This window comes from Leiobunum rupestre, chromosome 8 (assembly GCF_980474605.1).
Source record: "Leiobunum rupestre chromosome 8, qqLeiRupe1.1.hap1, whole genome shotgun sequence".
NCBI classification, from domain to species: Eukaryota; Metazoa; Arthropoda; class Arachnida; order Opiliones; family Sclerosomatidae; genus Leiobunum; species Leiobunum rupestre.
This window is the reverse complement of record NC_143391.1, coordinates 50077335-50099404: the sequence shown is the minus strand read 5'-3', so window position 1 is coordinate 50099404 and position 22070 is coordinate 50077335. Positions and strand designations below refer to the sequence as shown.

The following is a 22070-nucleotide window of genomic DNA, read 5'->3' as shown; positions in this document are numbered from 1 at the left end:
AAACGATCAAATCTTTATCTTGGGTCGAATCACTCTGCAGCAACAGATCAACTATTTCCCTGTTCGGGCCTTGGTCGAATTTCATTTCCCCGGTGCCAGTCGGGGGCCCCTTCGAAAACCGGTATGATGCTGACGATCTTCCAGCTTTTTGTCCCTCAAAAATGGAGCTGAGAGACAGTTTACCATTCAAAGTTTTGAAGTCCATTTAAAGGAAATCATTCTAAATATGCCTTACGTTACGCTAATTTTTGACTAATGCTTAGTACGTAATTTATCTATTATTCGGTTTCTATAAATCTAAAATTGTACCTGCACTCATAAAACTGCCATAGATGGCGTCGCAATAAATAATGAAGTGCCGTATTCAGTAACAAATACTGCGCCCCTCACTCGCAAATACACCACAAATCTTACATTTATTGAAATACATTAAAATTTAAGCTTATTTTATGATTGGTTTACATCTATCTAAAGCTTATCACGCTAATAAATTATATAATTATTACATTATTATCATGCCATTTAAATAAAATTATTAAATTTCGACAGGGTTGGCACGGTGGTAACCAGTCCGGTTTTATCCACCTGGATTAAAACCAGGTTAAACCGCGTTAAAAAATCGATGAAAAAATCCGGACTTTTCAAAAACTCATTGTTTTAAAAAAATCACTAAGAAACGTTTCTATACTTAGCCAAAAAAAGCTTTTTATTAGTGGAAACATACAGTTTAATCTATGGAACTATCCCAAATTTGCTGTAATTAAGTGTAATAACAGTAATTTACTGTTATTATAATTCATAAGCTAGGGGGTCACTGGTCATAAGGACCAGTTAAAAAAAAACTTATTTCCAAGGCTGGTGTTGGATTCCAAAAGGGGGTGGGCATCATAGTGGACGACGGAAAATAACACGATTTTATTTATAACAAGGCAAATGTATGATTTTTGAAAAACCCGGATAAAACTCCAAAAATCCGGACTTTTCAAGAAAAAACCGTTTTTTTGCCAACCCTGAATTTCGACCAATTTAAAATAATTGCAAATTTAGGTTCAAGTACATAGGGCATATGGAAATTATCTGTCATACTGTAGTATTTTTAGCCAAATACGCCCCTGAGCGTATACTAAACAACTAGCTACCTCTATTAACTATTCGGTCGGGCGGAAAATAACTCTACCCTTCGGCCATACGTAAGAATAAAAAGGCATACTTGATTTAAATGAGTAACCCATAAGAATAATTTTAAATGAAAGATGTGATCGCTTTGATAATAAATGTAACGGATAAAGTTTTCTTTCAAAATAACGCATTGTGTTAGCTTAATAAAAAAATATGCAAGTACATACACACTATAAATCATGAAAGGTTTTAAGATTGTGCCTGAAATTTACAATTTAAAGCCTAACCTATACTAATAACTAGTACTTCACAATTTTAGGTTAAATACTTTTTGAGAAATAAAACAATTTCAGGCAGACTGTAGAAGAATATTGTAGGGTGAGAATATAGTTCTTTGGCTCCCTCTATAACTAATTCTTAAAAAAATTGAAATATTTGAAGAACTAGAGGATAAGTGTTCTGGCATTTTTCAATGGCAGCGAGTTTTAAGCTGTTTTGGATCTAGAATGAAAAAATGCACAAGCTCCCTGATGTATATATTCAATTACTCTTATAATCCCAACGATGTATTAAATAAATCATGCAATTTAATTTAAATTTAAAACTAATTTCTAATCACTCTACCCATTAACTTAATTCGCTTTCTATATATAAGTAGCTAAGATAAACCTTTAACTAACGGAGCGTTTACTGAAGTCGCCTGTATATTCACCCTGTACTTTAATATGATTCGCGCACTAAGCATTAACTTTACCACGAAGAAAACACAATAGAGCGCTATCTCAATCACCTGGAAAAATTAGCAACGATTTTTATAAACAATAGTTTTCTGAACCACCATGATAATACTTTAACAAACTAAATGTAATTTTTAACCACTCTCAACCACTCAGCCCCTGTAGCACAACATTTAAATATCCCGTAAATATGATAATCGCCTTGTACAAGAACTACAATATATCAATCATCCTTTTCTTTAAAAAATATAGCTCCCTAAACATTACCGAACTAAAGCCAACTTTACCTAAAAGAAAAATCCCTATCAACCCTATTATACTCAGCCATATTTCAATCACTCTGTATAGGAAATATAATATAAATTTTAATTACACTTTTCAGTAAGAACAATACATTAACAACCCTGTACATTAACAACATAATATCAATCACCCTGTACATTAACAACATAATATCAATCACCCTGTACATTTACAACATAATATCAATCACTCCGTACATTAACAACATAATATCAATCACTCCGTACATTAACAACATAATATCAATTACCCTGTACATTAACAACATAATATCAATCACCCCGTACATTAACAACATAATACCAATCACCCCGTACATTAACAACATAATATCAATCACCGTGTACATTTACAACATAATATCAATCACCCTGTACATTTACAACATAATATCAATCACCCCTTACATTAACAACATAATATAAATCACCCTGTACATTAACAACATAATATCAATCACCGTGTACATTTACAACATAATATCAATCACCCTGTACATTTACAACATAATATCAATCACTCCGTACATTAACAACATAATATCAATCACCCCGTACATTAACAACATAATATCAATCACCCCGTACATTAACAACATAATATCAATCACCCTTTACATTAACAACATAATATCAATCACCCCGTACATTAACAACATAATATCAATCACCCCGTACATTAACAACATAATATCAATCACCCCGTACATTAACAACATAATATCAATCACCCTTTACATTAACAACATAATATCAATCACCCCGTACATTAACAACATAATATCAATCACCCTGTACATTAACAACATATCACATTAAAAACAGAATATCAATTAAACATTCATTACCGCTATCATAATCACTATGTCCATTTGAAAGAAATTTTTAATCACCCTGTCCATTAGAATGAAAATTTCAATCACCCTGTCCATTAGAAAGTAAATTTTAATAACCCTGTCTATTACTATTAACTTAATAAGCACACTATAATAATATAAATGTATTATTTAAGAAAGGAGTTTTCTTAACCGAGCGGTCCACAAGGGACAATATTCCAATTACCTGTACATTAAGATATAACATTCAAAATTGCTCTTTCTTATCGAAATTACCAAACTAAGAGTGGATTTAATAACAATATAATCCAGTACAAATCTATCTTAATCACCCTGTCCAGGAGCACTTCTTTAAGCAAACTGTACATTAAAAACAAATCGTACGTGTCATTAACGCACTAACAATGGTAAGCGTAAGCAACCGGAGAAAACATGATCATGAAGTAGACGTTTTCACATCAACGAACGAAATGTTTATTTTTTACCACTCAGAAAAATCAATAACAATAATAACAATAACGAAATTGAATTTTACAAAATCCGCTAATGTTATAGAGTTCGTATTTTCATCTGGATTTTTTGTTCAATATTTTAAAATAAATAAAATAACGCATCCCAAATCAAATTCAATTGGATATATTTCGATAATAGCTAGGACGATTTAGGCCTAATTTGTTTTTCGAATAATTGAATTCAAATAAGTACATTTGAACACTTACCGCTGGAGAGGACTCAGACGAGCGTAGGATTGGCCAGGCTTGCGATTTTGCATCATTGCAACCCAACCCAAACTCTCGGGGAAAATGTGATACGAGTATCTTTAAATATACGAGTTAAATATCTCTCGAGAAACTGCCCATGACGTCGAGTTTCGAATAATTTTTATCGTTTGATCGCCTACCAATTTAAATTTACTCTATAAAATCTCCGCTTTCTAAGAATTATTACTCAAGTTTCGAGATATCATCCGAATGACAAATATCGAAAGTAAAAGTTATACATTTGCGAACGTAGTGGTATACGAACGTGACAATAAGCAAAATTACTACTCGTAAAACGCGAACGTCGAGCGTCTTCGACTAATGAACGAAATCGATCTTTTACGAAAGTTATTTATCGGCTCGTTGTAATTTGGATACACGGCTTTAACGTCTCTGTAAATGAACAAATGAAGAAGATATCTCTACGGGGTTTTCCAGCTCCGCGTTTGAAGTTGTAAAGTGACCACTTAATCTCGCTTTTAGGACCAGTTTTCTAGAGAGAGAGAGAGAGAGAGAGAGGAGGAAGTAGCCTTAGAATATAAGAAACATGTAAGCCACCAAATGCCTTGTCTTATTAACGGATGTCTGGAATTTTTCTACAATGAACACTTTATTTCTGATAATGAAACGATAAAATTAGATATTTAAACTGAAAAAACCAAAACACTTTACTGTGTAAAAAATATTAACTTACTTTCTTTCATAAAGCTTACAGAATTACCACCAGGGCATGAAAACTCCGGTATATTTCAAATGAAATATATTTAAAACATTTCCACGAAGTAACCATATTTTTAAAACCTTTTTACTTTTAAATATATACAAAGAGTTTTATTTGGTCAAATAACTCTTTTTGCAATTTTTGATTAGTTTCAATAGTAAAGGAAAATAACACTAGCCGTATACCATAGGTGGTTCTACGGGGTTAAATGTAAGTGCTTTAACTTCAAATATTTTAACTTCACGTGATTATGTAGCTCCAACCTCAAACTATTTTGTGTCCCTTTAAGTAGAAAAATAATTGCTTTTTAATACCACTTTTAATAAAACAATTTCTAAGAAAAAAAGTCCGAAAATATTAAGATTAAAGTTCTGATAATTACGATTTCAGGCCTCTGCAGTAAACCCCGCAAAATAGAAGCAAGGGAATTAAAAAAAACCATGCGGGTTCATTTTCCGTTACTAAACCTTAGTAAGGTTTGACTTGATGTTACTCCTACATGTAGATCTATTTCGTTTTGTCGCGTTTCCAGCTGTATGCAAATACAGGGTGTTAACTAAAAAACGATACAGAGCCAATTACTCAAAATTTGTTTTATGTAAGAATTTGAAATTTGCAGGTTACATAGAGGGTGCAGGGGGACATTGGACAATGAAAATTTCAATGACCTTGAACCATGTCTTCAAGGTCATTCAAATTTTATCTCGAGAACCATTAGGATTAGAAGAATGGTATCAATTATAAATGTGTTCTACGTTTAATTTTAAATCTAAACAGTTTTGACCCGATCTAATTTGACCAATGGGAAGCCGATAAATATTAGACCAAAAACCATATGGTCGTGTGTGGTATTCTAATCAAGGCCACATTTAAGGGCTTATAAATCGAAAACTACCGGATCTAATGGATCAAAATTGTCGTGACACTGTAAACTGAGTGGGGAGTTCAAAATTTGTAACTTACGATGACCTTGAAACATTTGAGGGGGGGATTCAATTTTTGCCAACTTAAAGCCTAAAAATTGCCAACTTCATGGAAAATATTTTTCACCATCAACTGTCTAATAGGCGCTTAAATAAAACATCTTCCCAGAAATTGCCTAGAAGTAATATTTCCGACAGCCAGGACTCATAAGTTACTATTTATATAGTGCTTGTTGAAATATTAGAAAGCTGGAAACTTTTCTCGAACATAACATCGGTTTTTTGAAAAGCCTTAACATGCCAAAAAACGTTACCTGGTTAAAAGGAAACACTTGTTGCATACCGTACTGCAAAAGTAATACGTTTAGTTCTAAAGAAATTAGTTTTCAACTTTTTCCGAAAGATAATTTTATACGAAATGAATTAACTCTGTCTCCATGAGAAGCCTTAAAATTGCCCGGTAATATAAAAATATTCCGTATAATTTTCATTATTTGTACCATACGAGGATGATAATAATAATAATATTATCTTCTAATACTTAGTTTTAGTAACATTATATAGTTTACCTTAAAATATATTATCGAAAATTAACATTCGTATGAGAGCCGACGCATTTCTTATCTGACGCAAAATTCTCATGAGGGCAAAAACGCGTCTCCAATTGGCTTAAATATGACTTTTTGGCTAGCCATTCTAACCGTTTAACCGACCGACCGGAAATAGTTCCTTCCCAGATGAATTTGGAGAGGGGAGTAAAAACCGAGTATCTTTTATTGAAGCGTCCATTTAATTCATAGTAAATGACTTTTATTCAATAATATCACTAAAAATATATTGGATTACGGGAAATATTGGTGTAAACCCAGATTTAACGCGAATGGTTTAAAAAGCTACGCCAAGAATGTTTGGCGGGTCGGTTTGGTGAGTATAGTGTAACCCTTCAGGTTCATCTTTCCCCGCATACTTAAATTTTATTGTGTTGTTTACTTTTGCCATTACATTTCCCCCCCCCCGCAATATTGACCGTTTTTGATACTTATTTAGCTATTTATTGATAGTATTCTTGATTATTCCTAAAAACCCATATGCTTAATGACTTAACATTTAAAGATTTAATTATTAAAAATAATCCCCGTTGTTAAATAATATTTAATTAACATTAACTAGAAACTTAAATAACTTTTAAATGTCACATACAAATTAAAAATAGGTTATACAGATAATAGAATTTGACTTACCCCCGCTATAAAAAATAAAATTAAGCTAATTAACTAAACCATTCTTTCAAAATAAATTAAAAACTAAATCCCTGCCTGCAGCAGGGCTAAAATCAAATCCCTCGCTAATCAAAAGTGTTTTTCTCTTTGTCACTAGACCGTGTTGCAATACATTCCTCTCCCTTCACAAGCCCAGATTTGTCCAAAACTTTTCCGAGCTATGAGTTAGACAAAGACAAAACCAGAAACATTCCCTCAGCTTACAGAGATCCCATGAAACCATTTTCATGTTCACAGGCGTCAGAAACGAAACTAAAAGTAACCCCGAGATCCTCTGGAACCCCCCCGCAATCACGAGCGAAATTCCCTAGATCAGAATACGTCATCCGGAGCATCACGGGACACCAGTCTTAAGTGCACCAATCATTCACATAAAAAATGAGGGCACCATTTGTTTTTATTTCAACTCCGCTCCACAATACCCGGAACCAAACCAGCTTGAGACAGATCCCCAAAAAGGCAGAATCCTGATTCTCGGAATAAATACAAAAGAATGCGCTGTGAAGTCGCGCTCATATCCACCTTAACCCTCGTTGAATCCCTCTCGCCAGATGACATCCATCCAGGGCATTTGAATCAGAAGAGCATAATCCAAATGGCCATGAATCTGGGAAGCGTAATGTCCTCGCCACCCTCAAATCACCTGGTGATCACCAATTATCTAGCCATTCCGAGAGAAGAAAGCCAGATGAATGAGACCGATTCCCTCGCCGAAATAAATGTTTCAGATCGAAACCCGAAGTACCTACAACCGCTTGTAAGAAGTTCGTCGTCGTCGTCGTCATCCGGACATCCGTACCGTAATCGTTAGTTACCCTAATCCTGGCATCAGTGCCGTAAGCGAGACGATTTGACAGTTTGGAACTGTCACCGCGAAACAAGAAGCCCCCATCGAACCCCTCCAAGAAAGCGCGTGTGTGTGACTGGCGTAATCCGCTTCCTTAGAGCCATAGGGCGCCTGAATTTACAGATTCAGGAACTGATCCCATGGAAAACCGTAAGAGATAAAATTTTCATGAATATATGGTCAAGTAGTGTATTGTTGAATTATATTAATTAAAAATATAGTCGTGGTGGCTTAACCATCACGAGAGTAAAGTAGAATTATTCCCCTGGACCCCTCGCTATCAAAAGGATGATAATCATTTCCCCCATTTTGTTCATTTTGTATCTAGTGTTTTATAAATAAGTGTTAAATAAAGATTTTTGTGATTGATTATAGACAAAGGGTTTTCATTCTGAATTCGAATCTATCCTCTTTCCCTTCTTATGTAACCCCCTCTCTCAGATTTAATTCACCCCACGATAAGGTGAATTAATATCTTTGATCAAGGGTAGGAATATTTTCTAGACCTTATTCGTTATCCCAACCGATACGATACGCGTTGTTTGGGAAATATAATCCGAAAGGTTGCAATAGTTACGAACTTACGACGGATGGAGCATTCTCTAGGTATTTTTCCGTTAAGCCGTGGTACACGAAAAAATGAAAAGTGCTTAGACGAGGCTAAAGCAATTATAATAAAAAGCTCATAGGACTGCAGATCGTGATTTCTATTCCATCATCATGTACCCTATTGTAGAAAAAATACTAGCCATCCACCTAGGCTCATTGTTTGTTCCGTCGTCTTTCCTTAAAGGGGAACGGCCAAGCTTTTCCAAATATGGCCTTATTTCCGTATCAAAAGATTAACAAGACGTTCAATATACTAACACGTATCTTTTTTGTCTTAAAAAAATAGCTTTAGGCCCAAAAAGTTGAAACGAAAAATAACGCCAGGTGTTTGGGTTTGAATTTTCGCCGCCATCTTAGGGGCTACCTCCAGCGCCCCTAACCCCGTATGAGCGATTTGCGAACTATCCTAACTTTTAAAATCGCGCAATTTAGGCTTACGTCTCTTATAACTGGAACGGGCCGCGCGTGCAAAACATATTTTTTGCGTCTTCAGCAGCGCGCGCTTTTACGTTCTTCTGCTGTCTCACCGAATTCTCACCAGGTGTCGCGGCGGACGGGCGCTTTTCGATTTCCTGAAATTTCTTTATTTTATTGAAAATTAACCACTCAATATTTTTTGATGCGGTTTTCGCCATAATGGGCTATAGGGCTATCTAACTGGTTAAAGCTTGACCTTTAAGAAAGGGAGGAACGACTGCGGAACAGACCAAGCTAGGAGGTAGCAGAAGTGAGTATGCCCCAGATTTGGGGGAAAGGAACCAAATTTTATAGCCCTGACTTTCGGAAACGTCTATGCGAAACGTATTAATTTACGAAGAATACCATGTAAAATTAAGTAACAATATTATACAGGTTGCCCACTAAAATATGGAATAGGGCGAATATCTCCAAAACTCTTTTAGGTGCGAATTGGAAATTTTAAGGTCGCATAGAGTGTGTAGGGAGAAACCTACTTTGAAAATTTCGATGACCTTGAAGACATCCAATAACTATTTCGAGAACCGTAAGTGTTAGAAAGTTGGTTCCAATTATAAAAATGTCCGGATTCGACCAATAGTAAGTCGAGAAAAATTTTACCAAAATCAAAAAGGTCGTAAAAGAGAAAATTGCAAGACAGCGCTAATAACTCCAAAACAAGTCGTGCTACATTATCGAAATTTTCTAGATAATCGCATCATGGTAGGAGATCTTAATATTCGGAAAATTGTATGACCTTGAACCATGTCTTCAAGGTCATACTAAAATTATCTCGAGAACCATTAGGTTTAGATCAAAAATTCCAATTAGAAATTATAATTTCAAAACTTATTTCAAGTAATGAATACATAAAATATGACGAAGAACAACTTTCTTTTATGAAACTATACATGTAAACAAGTATCCAATATATTATAGACTGTATAGATAAAATGTAAGCACTGGCGAGTTTTAGATTACTCTCTCACTGTAGTTTCATTTTTAATCAATTTTTTGGGCAAGGGTTAAGGGGGTTGATGAGAAATAGTTTATTAGAAACGACGATATTCCCACAGTTGTTTAGCATTATCTACACGTATTTGCTTATAATAGTTAGTAGATTTATTTAAATTTTATTAACGCTTAGTTTATATATTTATTTATTTAATTTATAAGTTATTTATATTTATTAGATATTTGTATCCGTTTTCTCTCCCACTAAAGAGTTTATGAACTCATTCTTAGGCATTGGCTGAACTATTCCAGGGCATCATTTCAACAAGTTGGGCAAGCGTAAAGACATTTTATAAAATAAACTATTGATTATTTTCTTTATAACGCTTGGTAAAAAAATTTATCAATTAGATTTTAAATAAATTTTAACGCTTAGTATATTTTTTATAACGGCTATTATGCATATTGATTTTTACAACGGTTCTAAATGATTACGCGCTTAATTTTTGCTCCAGAATTTTAAACACTAGTTAATCGATTAAAAAGATCAAATTGTAAACACTTTTTTTGAGATTCAGTAATAGGTGTTTGAATTACCTTTGAACATTGGCTGGACACGGGGTCGAAGATTAAACGGTTAAAAATTTTATAAAGGAAAGCACACGCTGCTTTTAAGTTAGATCGTTCTCGACATCTCGTACGGTTTACCCTTTGATCAATAGTCGTTGATAAAGCCTCGGGCCAGTTTGTTCTTCAATACTGTTACTTATCGTATATCGGGAGTCAAGCTAGATTACTATCAATTATAAAATGTGTGGTAAGTTTAATTTTGATATATTATTAACTACGGTTTAGCTGAAACTAAGATTCCCTAGTTTATACAACCTTCAACTAAAAGACGAACCAACTGTAATATATTACAACAACTTGCTAATTTTATAAAATACGAAAAGGTATTGAAAATCAGAACTGTAATTGGAAAGTCGCGGTTTAAATTTTTTCCATATCATCATATTTTATTTCTTAATTTTAAATTAAAAGCACGTGTTTGCTTAAAGTTAAAAATAGGAAAGCGAGGTAGGGAAAAGATCTTGAGACTCGGAATAAAAATATTTTAATAGGTCCTTTATTTGGTTTTTTACTGCGCAAATACTGGTTTTACAAAATAAAGGGTTTGTACGAATGTGCGTTTTAATTTCTAAGCATTTAAACAGTTTATGCAAAGTATCGTGTCACGGATGTAGTGCCCAAACTATTTAGAATAGCATACATGTAGTAACCTCTCGCTGTGCTAATCATTAGTGGCAGGGCCGGATTAACCAATAGGCCGAATAGGCCTGGGCCTAGGGCACCAAGCCTACAAAGGGCACCAAGAACGTTCGAAAAAAATAAATGTACAAAACTTTAATCATTTGCTTTTCACAAAATATTTTCCGGAGTTATTTTAGTAAATGCGTCCACCCCTATGAACCAAAAACGTTTGATTGTCACATTCTCTGACGGACTGCCGTCTAGCCCCTGACGTCTGACGACATACTAAATCTGGCAGCAAAATGAATTTTCCTTCCATTTCTCAATTATAAAATGAGGAAGCGCCTAGCTCGCTTCGCTCGATATTGAAAGGGGGGCACCAAAATTAACTTGGGCCTAGGGCCCCATAAAGTCTTAATCCGGCCCTGATAAGTGGGTACGACACCCGCTGTATCAGGTTCACAGTTGCTTAATTAATAGTGGTAGATTACTAATACGGCGCAGGATAATCTGTAATATAAGTTTCCGTACTTAACACCATGGTGAAAAGAAACTAAGTGGTCAAGGTGTCCTAAATTAATATCAATATAGTTATGTACCAAATATTGAACTGCAAGACGTAGGCTTATTTAAACTGCACCTTTTGTAAAACCTTCATAATTGAAAAAAAAATTCTACGTTGAAATGACACTTCGATACCCAGGGGACGCTATGAAATATTTTTATAGATTAAAGACTGACAATTGTGAGTGCAACCTCCAGGATTCTTTCCTTCATGGTAATATTCATTGGTGGAAGCGTCCTATACAGCGTTACGTGAAGATTTTATCGTACCAACATTCATTGTTTCTGTTGTAATTATGAAAGTGTATAACACTGTATACGTAGTTTAATTTCTTATGTTTAATTGAAAAAGCGGCCGTTCAGAAATTACGTAGCAAAGAAATTATTTTTAAATTACTTTTATAAATAACTTAGATGCGTTTAATAAAATACCTTAACATCAAATTTATTTATTTAATACGATTATTAATACATCGTGATCTTCTGATAATTCGTTATTTAATAATAAACAAATTTATTAAAATAGACTGGTATTTCATTGTTAATAAACTATATTTATCATTTTGATAATATTTAAAGTTGTTGATAGTTTCTCATAGACCCTTAGTAATCAGTTAAATAATATTTAAAATTCGTGATAGGCTCTCATAGACCCTTAGTATTCGGTGATTTTAGTCTCCCTGACTTTTCGCTTAAAGAAAAAAACTCTTACTAAATGACGGCTATAGTCAAAGCTACGAAGTGATATTACACTGCAGAATATGTAGCTAAACCGGCCTGGCAGATTTTTGTGGTATTTTGTTTTATGCTGAAGTGTAGAAGCGTTTATTTAGCGCGCAGCTGTTACAATTAATTGGGAACCATGTCTTCCAGGAATTTTTGCCTACCTCAACTACCTGGAGCCTCGATCGAGGCAAGAAATTCTTAAATGTCTGATCAACGGATTGCAACGGCTGGAATACAGAGGATACGACTCCGCTGGTAATTATTTACCTTTTGAAAACAGCGCATCTCTATAGAAAGAAACCGAATTCTATCACTTTGCGTTGCCACTTAAAGGTGTCGCTGTGGATGGAGACGAAGGTTCCAAGATTAATATTATCAAACGCACGGGCAAAGTCAGTGCTCTCAAAGACGCGATTTCTTGTAAGTACGTTATGCTTTTTAAAAATGGTATTCGCCTTTTCAGTTGACATAGAGGCACGTAATGGTCATAGAGATAAGCTCTTAAAATGCTAGATTTATCTGCTAAATTTTGTTTTGTGATTTATCGCCTACTTAGCAGACGAAACCTGCAGTTCGTTAACTATTTAGGCAAGCCTAATTTTACTGGCCGACAAGTGTCTGGAAATTGCGGGACAACATTTGTGAACCAGTGCCTTCATTAATAATGCCAATTTCACATTGGGGAGGGGGGCGGGGGGCTGTGCCATGGCACACTTGTGAAGAAGGGGATTTAGGTGGTAGGAGTGGTAATAGGTGATAACCATTTAAATTCGAAAATTGGTCTTAGTAATTGGGGGGGGGGTAGTACTTTATTTTCAAATACCCGTTTAAGACAAGCAAATATGCACTCTACTGTCCTATGACGGGAGATTTACCTCCTGGCTTACGGAGTGGGACTGTGGGAATTAGGAAGATGTTACTACAGATGTTCGACCAAGTAACATTTGTTCATCCATCGTAGAACTTCCTCAAGGGCTTATCCAGGATCTAATTTAGAATGATTTCAAAACATTGCGCCCCCTTTTGACCTAAAAGCCACTTACCGTTTTGCACCCTTACCCTTGAGATCTAAAAGTAAATTTTAGTTTTGGCAGCGGACCAAGATCCATTTCGGACTGATAGTAAGGGTGTGCCGACCATAGGGGCAGCGGGCCGACTTCCCCTCGCTTCTATTTCGCAGCTTTTTTTTTCAGGGTGGATTTTGCGGGGAGCTGTAGTTCACAGAGGGTACTTTTATCCAGTGATTTGGGGGAACAGGCAAAATGATTATTGGCGCCTTCTAGTTATTGAAGCACACGCCTTGTCCTTTTCTCTTGCCGGGGAAAACTAAGCCATAGTGATGGAGCATCATTTCAACATCGCTATTTTAATCTACCCCTCGTGTGGCGAGAACTTGTAGAAATATAGATTTTTCACAATTAAGCCAAGTTTACAACCCTAAAAGTTTCTTCACTCGTATTTGAGGGCTGGCTTAATCACTATCCCAAAGTAGACCGAAATGCGTGCTTCTTTTCATTTTTGGTATCGCAATGTGGCAATTTGACTGTGGAAGTAGCGACAAATTATTTCTTTCAGATTTGAACAGTTATTCAACGTTATCAAGATATTTTAATATGTTAATTTGTCATTTGCAGGTGATTTGAGTAGTAACTTGGATCGGGCTTACGACATCCACGTGGGAATCGCGCATACTCGTTGGGCCACTCACGGCGCTCCGCACGAGTACAATAGTCACCCGCACAGGTCGGACACCACGAACGGTCAGTTATCCCTCGATGCACCCTCAGTTTAACAAACCATTAATCCTGATCACAATTGGTGGTTTTTGTTTCATTTTTAGAATTCGTAGTTGTTCACAATGGTATCATCACGAACTACAAGGATATTAAGCAATTTTTGGTACGTTTCATATAGTCTATCAGAAAGCAAAAATTATTAGTTTTCACCCGAACAAAAATTTACCCTTTTTACGATTTTCCAAATTATTCGCGTTCTAATTTTACACTAACTACTCTAGGCCGTAAACTGGAAGTAGAAGTTCGGACGCGTTGTCGTTTTATAAAAAAGACAGGGTTGAAGACATAATTATAACTTTTTATAAAATGTGTAATAATTAATAATCTCGTTATTTATGTCTTCTTGATAGATACTCAAAGGATTCGAATTTGAGTCAGAGACTGACACCGAAGTCATCGCCAAGTTGATGAAGCACATCGGAGACTGTCACCCCGACTCGTCATTCCGGGAATTGGTGGAGCAAGTCATTCAACAATTGGTTAGTGTACCACCGCTTTAGATAGCATGGGAACGCGAAAAGGATTGATATCTAAGAACTATTTGCGACACGTAATTACCCATAGTGAAGCGCGCTCTGCTCAATATAGAGATGGTCGTAGCATTCTTAGGTAAAGGATGATAAAATTGGCGAATAAGTAGATAAGTCCATAATGAAAAGGGATAATAAAGCTAAACCCTAAACAAATTTGAAGAAATTTAAAAACTTACTAATAGCTCGTACCGATAGGTCTTCGAGCAGACAAAAACTCGAAACTCGGAACCAAATAGGGTTTAGGGTTAAACTTGAGTAATAATGCTCTATAAGAAAAAAATAATGTGAAGTTTGAATCTCGATATATTCCCATTATTGTCACCCTTAAATGTTATTTAAATCAAATATTTTTTAATAAAACTACAACAGAAGTTAAATTTATTTAATTTTTAGGAAGGAGCCTTCGCCTTGGTCTTCAAAAGCACGAAGTTCCCGGGACAATGCGTCGCCACCAGGTCAGATTAGTGCTCCTTAATTCTATGCAATATCGGCGAAATGCTTGACGTTAATCTTTTAATTAGGAGCGGAAGTCCACTTCTAATTGGCATCAAAAGCAAAAACCAACTTGCAGCTAATTACATTCCCGTTGTATTCAGCAATGGTAATTTCATAAAAACATTAGAGTATACCAAAAGTACATTGATGCGTAAGTATGTCTCTTGTGGAAAATATTTTACTGAGCGCTATTCACGTAGTGACATGATCTCTATAAGAATATTAAACTGTAGCAAGGAGTTCTCAAAGGCTTCTTTGACGCCAGAGTTTATGATCATAAAAAAATTATGAAGCTCTTTACTCTTGTGTTGTGTATAGCTCTAAGAATTGGAAAGGTCATACTTATGAAGTCATAGACTGATCATATTTTACGGTTCGATTGCTAATATATTTCTTCTCATTTGTCATTTCGCTTTCCTGGTATTTCTACAGACTCCGACATCAAATCTGCAGAAGGTATTCATCTTTTCCTTAATTTTTTTGAGCATTCGACAAATTTTAGTCCAATATCAATCCACAACCTGCTGGTTATTTAATAAAGCTGTTGTATTAAGCATACCTTTTAAAATTTGTTTGTTGTTTGCTATTGTAATGAGCATAATCATTTTCAATTTATCAATTGTAAGCGTTACTACCTCAATTTAAAAATAATTTTAAACGATTTTTTAAAAAATAATTGCCACAAATCGAATTACGTACAGTTAAATTTAAGTATTATCAAGAGCATATAATACGTGGTTAAAAATACGTTTCAGAAGAAAGAAATAAAGTTTATAGGCAGTGTTATCTTTAAGTTTTACATAGCTAGGCAATAGACACCGTTATGTTTAAGGCCCATTAGAATCCGCTTGGAGCCGGTGAAATAAGTCTAGCCTAGGTGTCTAAATATCTCGTAAGAGGTATATTACAAACCTCTTGTTTTACTAATTTGCTAACAAAGAATCATTTTTGACTTGGAATAATAATAATTTTTATTTTGTCAGATCAGAGACATGGACAGTCGCAGCTAATCGGCCTGACATCTGTGCAAGGATCTGCTTACCAAAGGACGGACTCCACGATTGATTTCTGTCCATTGGGTGAAGAAAAACAGGTTGAGTATTTCTTTGCCTCGGATGCTAGGTAAGAAAAATATAATACCTTACTTTGTTCTAAATACCGTAATAAACGTTTCTCACGCAGTGCCGTCATCGAACATACGAACAGAGTCATGTTTTTGGAAGATGACGATGTGGCATCCGTTGAAGACGGACGTAAGTGTGCAATTAGCTCATTACTCGGGACTTTCTTCAAATTATGAATACAGGGACGTACAATATTATTACGAATACTTCAGGATTTCACTTCGGTGAAATTGCAACTGGGCTGAAGGTTTGCATATTTAGCGCTGCTGAGAAATTTAAGTCTTCGTATTAATTAATACAAAGAACATTGACTTATTACGCATACTAGCTGATTATTGTTTTAAAAATATTTCTGATCTGTGCCCATACGTTTAACTGATTCGTCTAATATTTTGTCGAACCTTGGTGAGAAGCTGTTGACTAGTCGCTCATTTAGGTTTTAAATTAGAGGCCAAAATGGAAAATGGCGCATACTATTATATCACTTAATAAACTGACCAATTAAATCCTATTTTAAATTTTTTGTAAAATCAATTATTGTGTAGGATTGAGCATTCATCGCGTGAAACGTACCCTGGATGGATCGTCGTCTCGAGAAATTATGACTCTCAAAATGGAAATCCAAGAAATCATGAAAGGTGAGAAAATTTGTCGTTTGAATGTGACCCAGTGGCGTCAATAGCTCCCCCACGGTGCGGGGGGCCCCTATTTTATGATTGAAATCGGTGCTATTTGAAAGGGCTCAGTCGTTTTTCGCAGGGGGGGGGGGCGGAGTTCCTAGTTACGCCACTGATGAGACCTAAATCATCGAACCAATTAGGAAGTTGGTACATCCACTAAAAACTGGCTGCGTGTAACTGCCAGGTAACGAAGCCAGCTAAGTTTCACTTGAAAGTATCAATAGCACTTCTTCTAAATGTACATTCAAATTTAGTACTAAAACCCCTTGACACGAATTTATAATCATCCGTTTTATCGACGTAACTTGCTACATAATCTACTTATGCTACTATAAGTGTTTTAGGTAGAGCAAGTAATTGCTGATAGCTGTGGTTGGAATTAACCAAAAAAAGGTGCATCTAGCGATAAAAATACGCAATTGAAAATCTTAGTACTAAAAAAAAGATCGGGTATTGGGACTAAAGACTTAATATATCACACTTGGAAGATAATGAACTGACAGACGAATGCTGGTAGGCATTCTGACAACAAAGAGCGATAAATTCCTAGGTTGTCCGAGAAATCTGAAAACATTTATATAAATAATTAATATTCTTTTCAGGAAGTTACAGTTCGTTCATGCAGAAGGAGATTTTCGAGCAGCCCGACTCCGTGGTCAATACCATGCGAGGTCGCGTTAATTTTGACAAGAACACGGTTGTCTTGGGCGGGGTCGCAGATTATCTCGACGAAATCAAGCGATGTCGCCGGCTTAGACTGATTGCTTGCGGAACCAGCTACCACAGCGCCATTGCCGTAAGTTTCATCAGATTCAACGCGACGGAAGTATATCGAGGTGGGAGTATTTAACTGCCCATGCAGACTTGCTTCATCGAGTAAAGTATAGCGTTGGAAGCGAAAGCACATAGCAATTAGACTTTTCAGTTTACATAGAGCCTCATAACGGCCAACGTGGAAAGCTCGTAAACTGCTGAATTTTCTTCTAAGCAGACGTAAATCGAGCAGTTAATGAGCTTCTCTGTGTAAATGAAAAATGATTATTCCTGCGAATATGTAAAATTAACCATTTCTATTAGTGCTACCAATAGTTCAAAAGCAATACTGAGTGTGCGTGAGAAAACGAATGACAGCCAGTGGAAATAATACGAAAATGAACAAGTCAGAGCGTCTTTTAATTAGATTTAAATCCGAAATGGGACGGATATGAAACGAGTCGGTGACACCGCAATTCACCGACCCCTTTTTTCAATTTTGAACAAGCGTGCCTCGCGCCGGCATGCACCTGCTCAAATTTGAATCTATCTTGATGTAACATGCTCTCGTAAACGCAGGAGTTCAACTTGATTTACTGCTAAAACTATATTTATTAGATCACATTTGAAAATGGACAGTACAGCTGAGCCATTTCTAGCTAAAATGTTTGGTTATTCTAGATTTTCGAGCAAGGAACGAAGCGTAGGACCAAATCTTGATACTTTTTTATTATAAGGTTGCATATTTTACCCGTTTGAGGCACTTATCGTTTTGGGTATGGCCTAATTCTATGTCACTCCAGACGTAGAGCTCTGATATAATCATAATTTAATGGCTATATACTTACTGTAGTACTCGCCCGGTGTCGACCTTCTAAATAACCCAAGTTCTGGAGTATGCAACTAAAACGTTGAAATTACTTCAAATACCAATAACGTATACACTGGTTGGAGTTCTAAGAATTAATAATAAAAATAGTTTAACGCCAACTGTAACGAACATCGCAAGAAAGTATTATTCGCTAAGTAGAGCGACCCTGGAGAGGCCTATGGAAATACTACCGAATAACATAAGCTTAATTTTAATAAATATTTATCATTCTTAGACGCGGCAGCTTTTGGAAGAACTGACGGAACTTCCGGTGATGTTGGAATTAGCCAGCGACTTCTTGGACCGCAATTCTCCAGTTTTCCGCGACGATGTCTGCATTTTCATCTCTCAATCCGGAGAAACGGCGGACACGCTGATGGCCTTGCGCTACTGCAAACGCAAAGGCGCCCTCATCATCGGAATCACCAACACAGTTGGCAGCAGCATTTGTCGGGAGAGCCACTGCGGCGTCCACGTCAACGCCGGACCCGAAATCGGAGTGGCCAGCACCAAAGTCAGTTACAAGATGGAAATTTACAATTGGCTTTTTTCAATTTCTTAAGAGCCCCGTAGCAACCAACGCGATAATCTCTTATACTATCCTGATTTTTTTGTCTTGGTATTTTATATTATGAAACTGAAAACTAAGCGAACGAATATCAAGCAGTATTAGCTTCACGGGTTGTCCGCTATGTGGCTTTGCAAACCTCAAAGGATAATTTGTAAGCATGTTCTATAGGCAGATGGGCAATAATCCACGGGGCTGCGATAAAATTTAGCTTTGGAGGCTGGTCACGTTACGGAGGGAACGGAAATATTCAACAATCGATTTCAATGGGTTTTAGACCTAACTTGGTTATTAGCCTAGCTGATAATAATTTTTTATACGACCACCTGCAGAAAATTACGCTCGTTTGCAATATAACGATGCGATTAATATTCGTTCGCTTACCTTACAGGTTGCTAGAGACATTATATTATTTCTGGCTAATTTTATCGGAGTTTTAAAATTAAAAAAGATTGTTACCAGCAATATGAAATTAACATTTTGTATCGCAAGAATCTATTGTGCTTTGGGGAGTGTGCCAAGTAATAAAATTAAGGGAAGGCCAATTGCCACACCGTCTGTAAGGTCAAAGTTGCGTGTACCAACAAATATCGGTAATACAATTGCGGTTTTTTACTTGACCAACTAGGCAATCATATTTTTTCGAATGCCCCGAAATAGTGAATCGGCTATGAAAAGCTAGTTATTTTTAAAAGTATAATACGTTTTCCTTTTTTAGGCTTACACCAGTCAATTCATTTCTTTGGTGATGTTCGCGCTAGTAATATGCGACGATAAAATTTCAACTGTTCCAAGAAGAAGAGAAATAATTCAGGGTTTAAAACACTTACCGGGTATGTAACTATACTCCCCTATTTAAATTCAAAAGCTAACTGAATGTTTTCGTTTCAAACGTGTTCAACAGAACACATAAAGGAAGTTCTGGCCCAAGATAGCAAAGTCTTGGAGCTGGCTAAAGAATTACACGACCAGAAGTCTTTGCTATTGATGGGGCGCGGTTACAATCACGCCACCTGCCTCGAAGGAGCCTTGGTAATTAAGTACACTAAAGCTACGGTCACACTAGTGCTTAACCTGTTTAAGTCAGGTTTGAATGCCAGTTTTGACTTATGAAATTCCGAGCCACTTGCTATGAAAACTGGTTTAAGCCGACGTTGTGAAAGCGGCTTTGGTTTGGTGTACTGCAGTCTTTTAACCCTAAAAGTCAATCTGAGTTGTGTCAAAAACGCGAATTTTGTTGCCTTCGAATGTCTCTATTCATTAAACCCTTATCTTCGTGATGTAGAAAATCAAGGAGTTGACGTACATGCATTCTGAAGGAATTTTGGCGGGAGAGCTGAAGCACGGTCCATTAGCCTTGATCGACCGAGCGATGCCGGTCATTATGGTCATGACCCGGGATCCTGTTTACATCAAATGCATGAACGCCCTTCAACAGGTAGGTCTCACCCTAATTGTTACGTCACAAATAAATGCGTAATACACTTCTATGCTAGGATTAGTCAAATGTTTAAATTTAATTTCAAATTGGTTGCCGGTCTCAATGCAGTTGACTGATAACGGCGTGACACAAATATCGCCCAAGTCTCGTACTAATCTATTATCATGAATGTATTAATTTCCATCTTAAACATAAACCTGCATTACCTTTTTTACCATCTGAACATTTCTGCATGGTACGAAATCTCGCTTAAGTCAATCAAAAGACTAGTGTTTGTCCTTGTGAAATTTGTTTTAGAATTGGCAAGAATTTTCTTTAAAGCATCAGTACTACTATGCAGTTTGGTATTCAGGGTGGAATTGAGCTCATCAATGTTAAAACCAAGTTATAAATTATTTAAAAAGTATTATCTGCGACATTCGAACAGGTGACTGCGCGAGATGGACGGCCTGTGATCATAGGCGAAAAGGGAGATTGCGAAACCCAAAAACTGTCTTTCCGCTATTTGGAAGTGCCTCACACCGTGGACTGTCTACAAGGCATCCTCACGGTCATCCCGTTGCAGCTGCTTTCCTACCACATCGCGGTGCTCAAGGGATGCAATGTAAGTACCGGTGATGCGTGCTATAGGCTCTTAAACGCGCCTTACCAATCGACCGCCATTACCTTACGGCCGACGGGGAGGGTGATGAAAAAACTGGTTTTGAGGGGATGAAATTTCTGCGGTAGAGGGATTGCTCGTTGGTTGTCTGTACGATAATGGCGGCGCGCAGTAAACGTTTCTAAAAAAGAGGGTATAGAAAGCAGAATTTATATATTCCTTCATGGGGGAGTGTTTTTTTAGTCCATCCATAATTAAATAATTTTATGTGTATGCTTAGGTTGATTGTCCGAGGAACTTGGCCAAATCTGTAACCGTGGAATGAAAAACTTGGAAATACTAAAATATCGTCATCAATTTCCTTAATTTTTAAAAGCATTTTAAAAGTAATACTTTCCTCCCAGAGAAACTGAATATCATTTTTAGTAAATAATTTTTTAAAATTTGGTAACCATTCCAACTTCATAATTTTTTAAAACCTAAATTTGGTTACTATAACCAAACTTAATATTTTAAAATCATTTCATTCTTTTTGAAGCAAAACATATTCCAAATTCTACTATAAGTTAAAATACTCGGGATTTATTTTTAAAGTATTCTAAAATTAAGACGATTTTTGAAATGGTATGTCAAAGTAAATCTAATTAATTTTCCTATGAACTGTATCCGCAACAATTCGTCATCTGCGGAAATCATTCCGTCATTTGACGTTACAATAAAAATATTTAACTTTAATATCCGGTCATTTTTCTTGACAGAAGAGCAACGAATATACTAGGTTAAGCCGATTCAATCTGGCAACTAGTGGTCGGACTATTATATTCCCGGTAGAAATATTTAACAACTATTTCAATTGCACCAAAGTTTCCATTCCGTTATTGCTGATATTAAAATGAAAGCAACCAAACATGACAAATTAGTCACGGCTTTACCCTTTTGCAATAATCATGAAACATTCCTGTGGGGCACGAATTATAGAAGTTCGGATAATAGAAAGACCTTTACTTATATTTTGGATTTAGGAAATTAAAACATTACCGACCATTTGAATTTGGAGAAAGGATATCATGAGTAATGGGTTTTTCCAATGTCAAAGTATCAAATTCATAATATCCCACTAGA

General features: G+C 36.0%; 1 protein-coding gene across 2 annotated transcripts; it reads left to right on the top strand.

Moving 5' to 3' along the window:
- The first annotated feature begins 10156 nt into the window (after positions 1–10156).
- Positions 10157–21513, top strand: LOC149933632 (glutamine--fructose-6-phosphate aminotransferase [isomerizing] 1-like). Of its 2 annotated transcripts, XM_090155978.1 has the most exons (19): positions 10157–10362; positions 12234–12341; positions 12420–12506; positions 13721–13846; positions 13927–13985; positions 14233–14361; positions 14809–14870; positions 14937–15016; positions 15343–15366; positions 15894–16032; positions 16093–16163; positions 16580–16672; positions 17317–17510; positions 18574–18852; positions 19625–19739; positions 19811–19938; positions 20192–20344; positions 20775–20951; positions 21229–21513. In XM_090155978.1, exons 1-19 carry the CDS (start codon positions 10356–10358, stop codon positions 21271–21273), a joined length of 2076 nt encoding a protein of 691 aa, XP_090012104.1. In that variant the 5' UTR covers positions 10157–10355; the 3' UTR covers positions 21274–21513. The 2 variants fall into 2 exon arrangements, with proteins under 2 accessions (XP_090012104.1, XP_090012105.1); XM_090155979.1 differs by lacking the exon at positions 15343–15366.
- Positions 21514–22070: the final 557 nt, after the last annotated feature.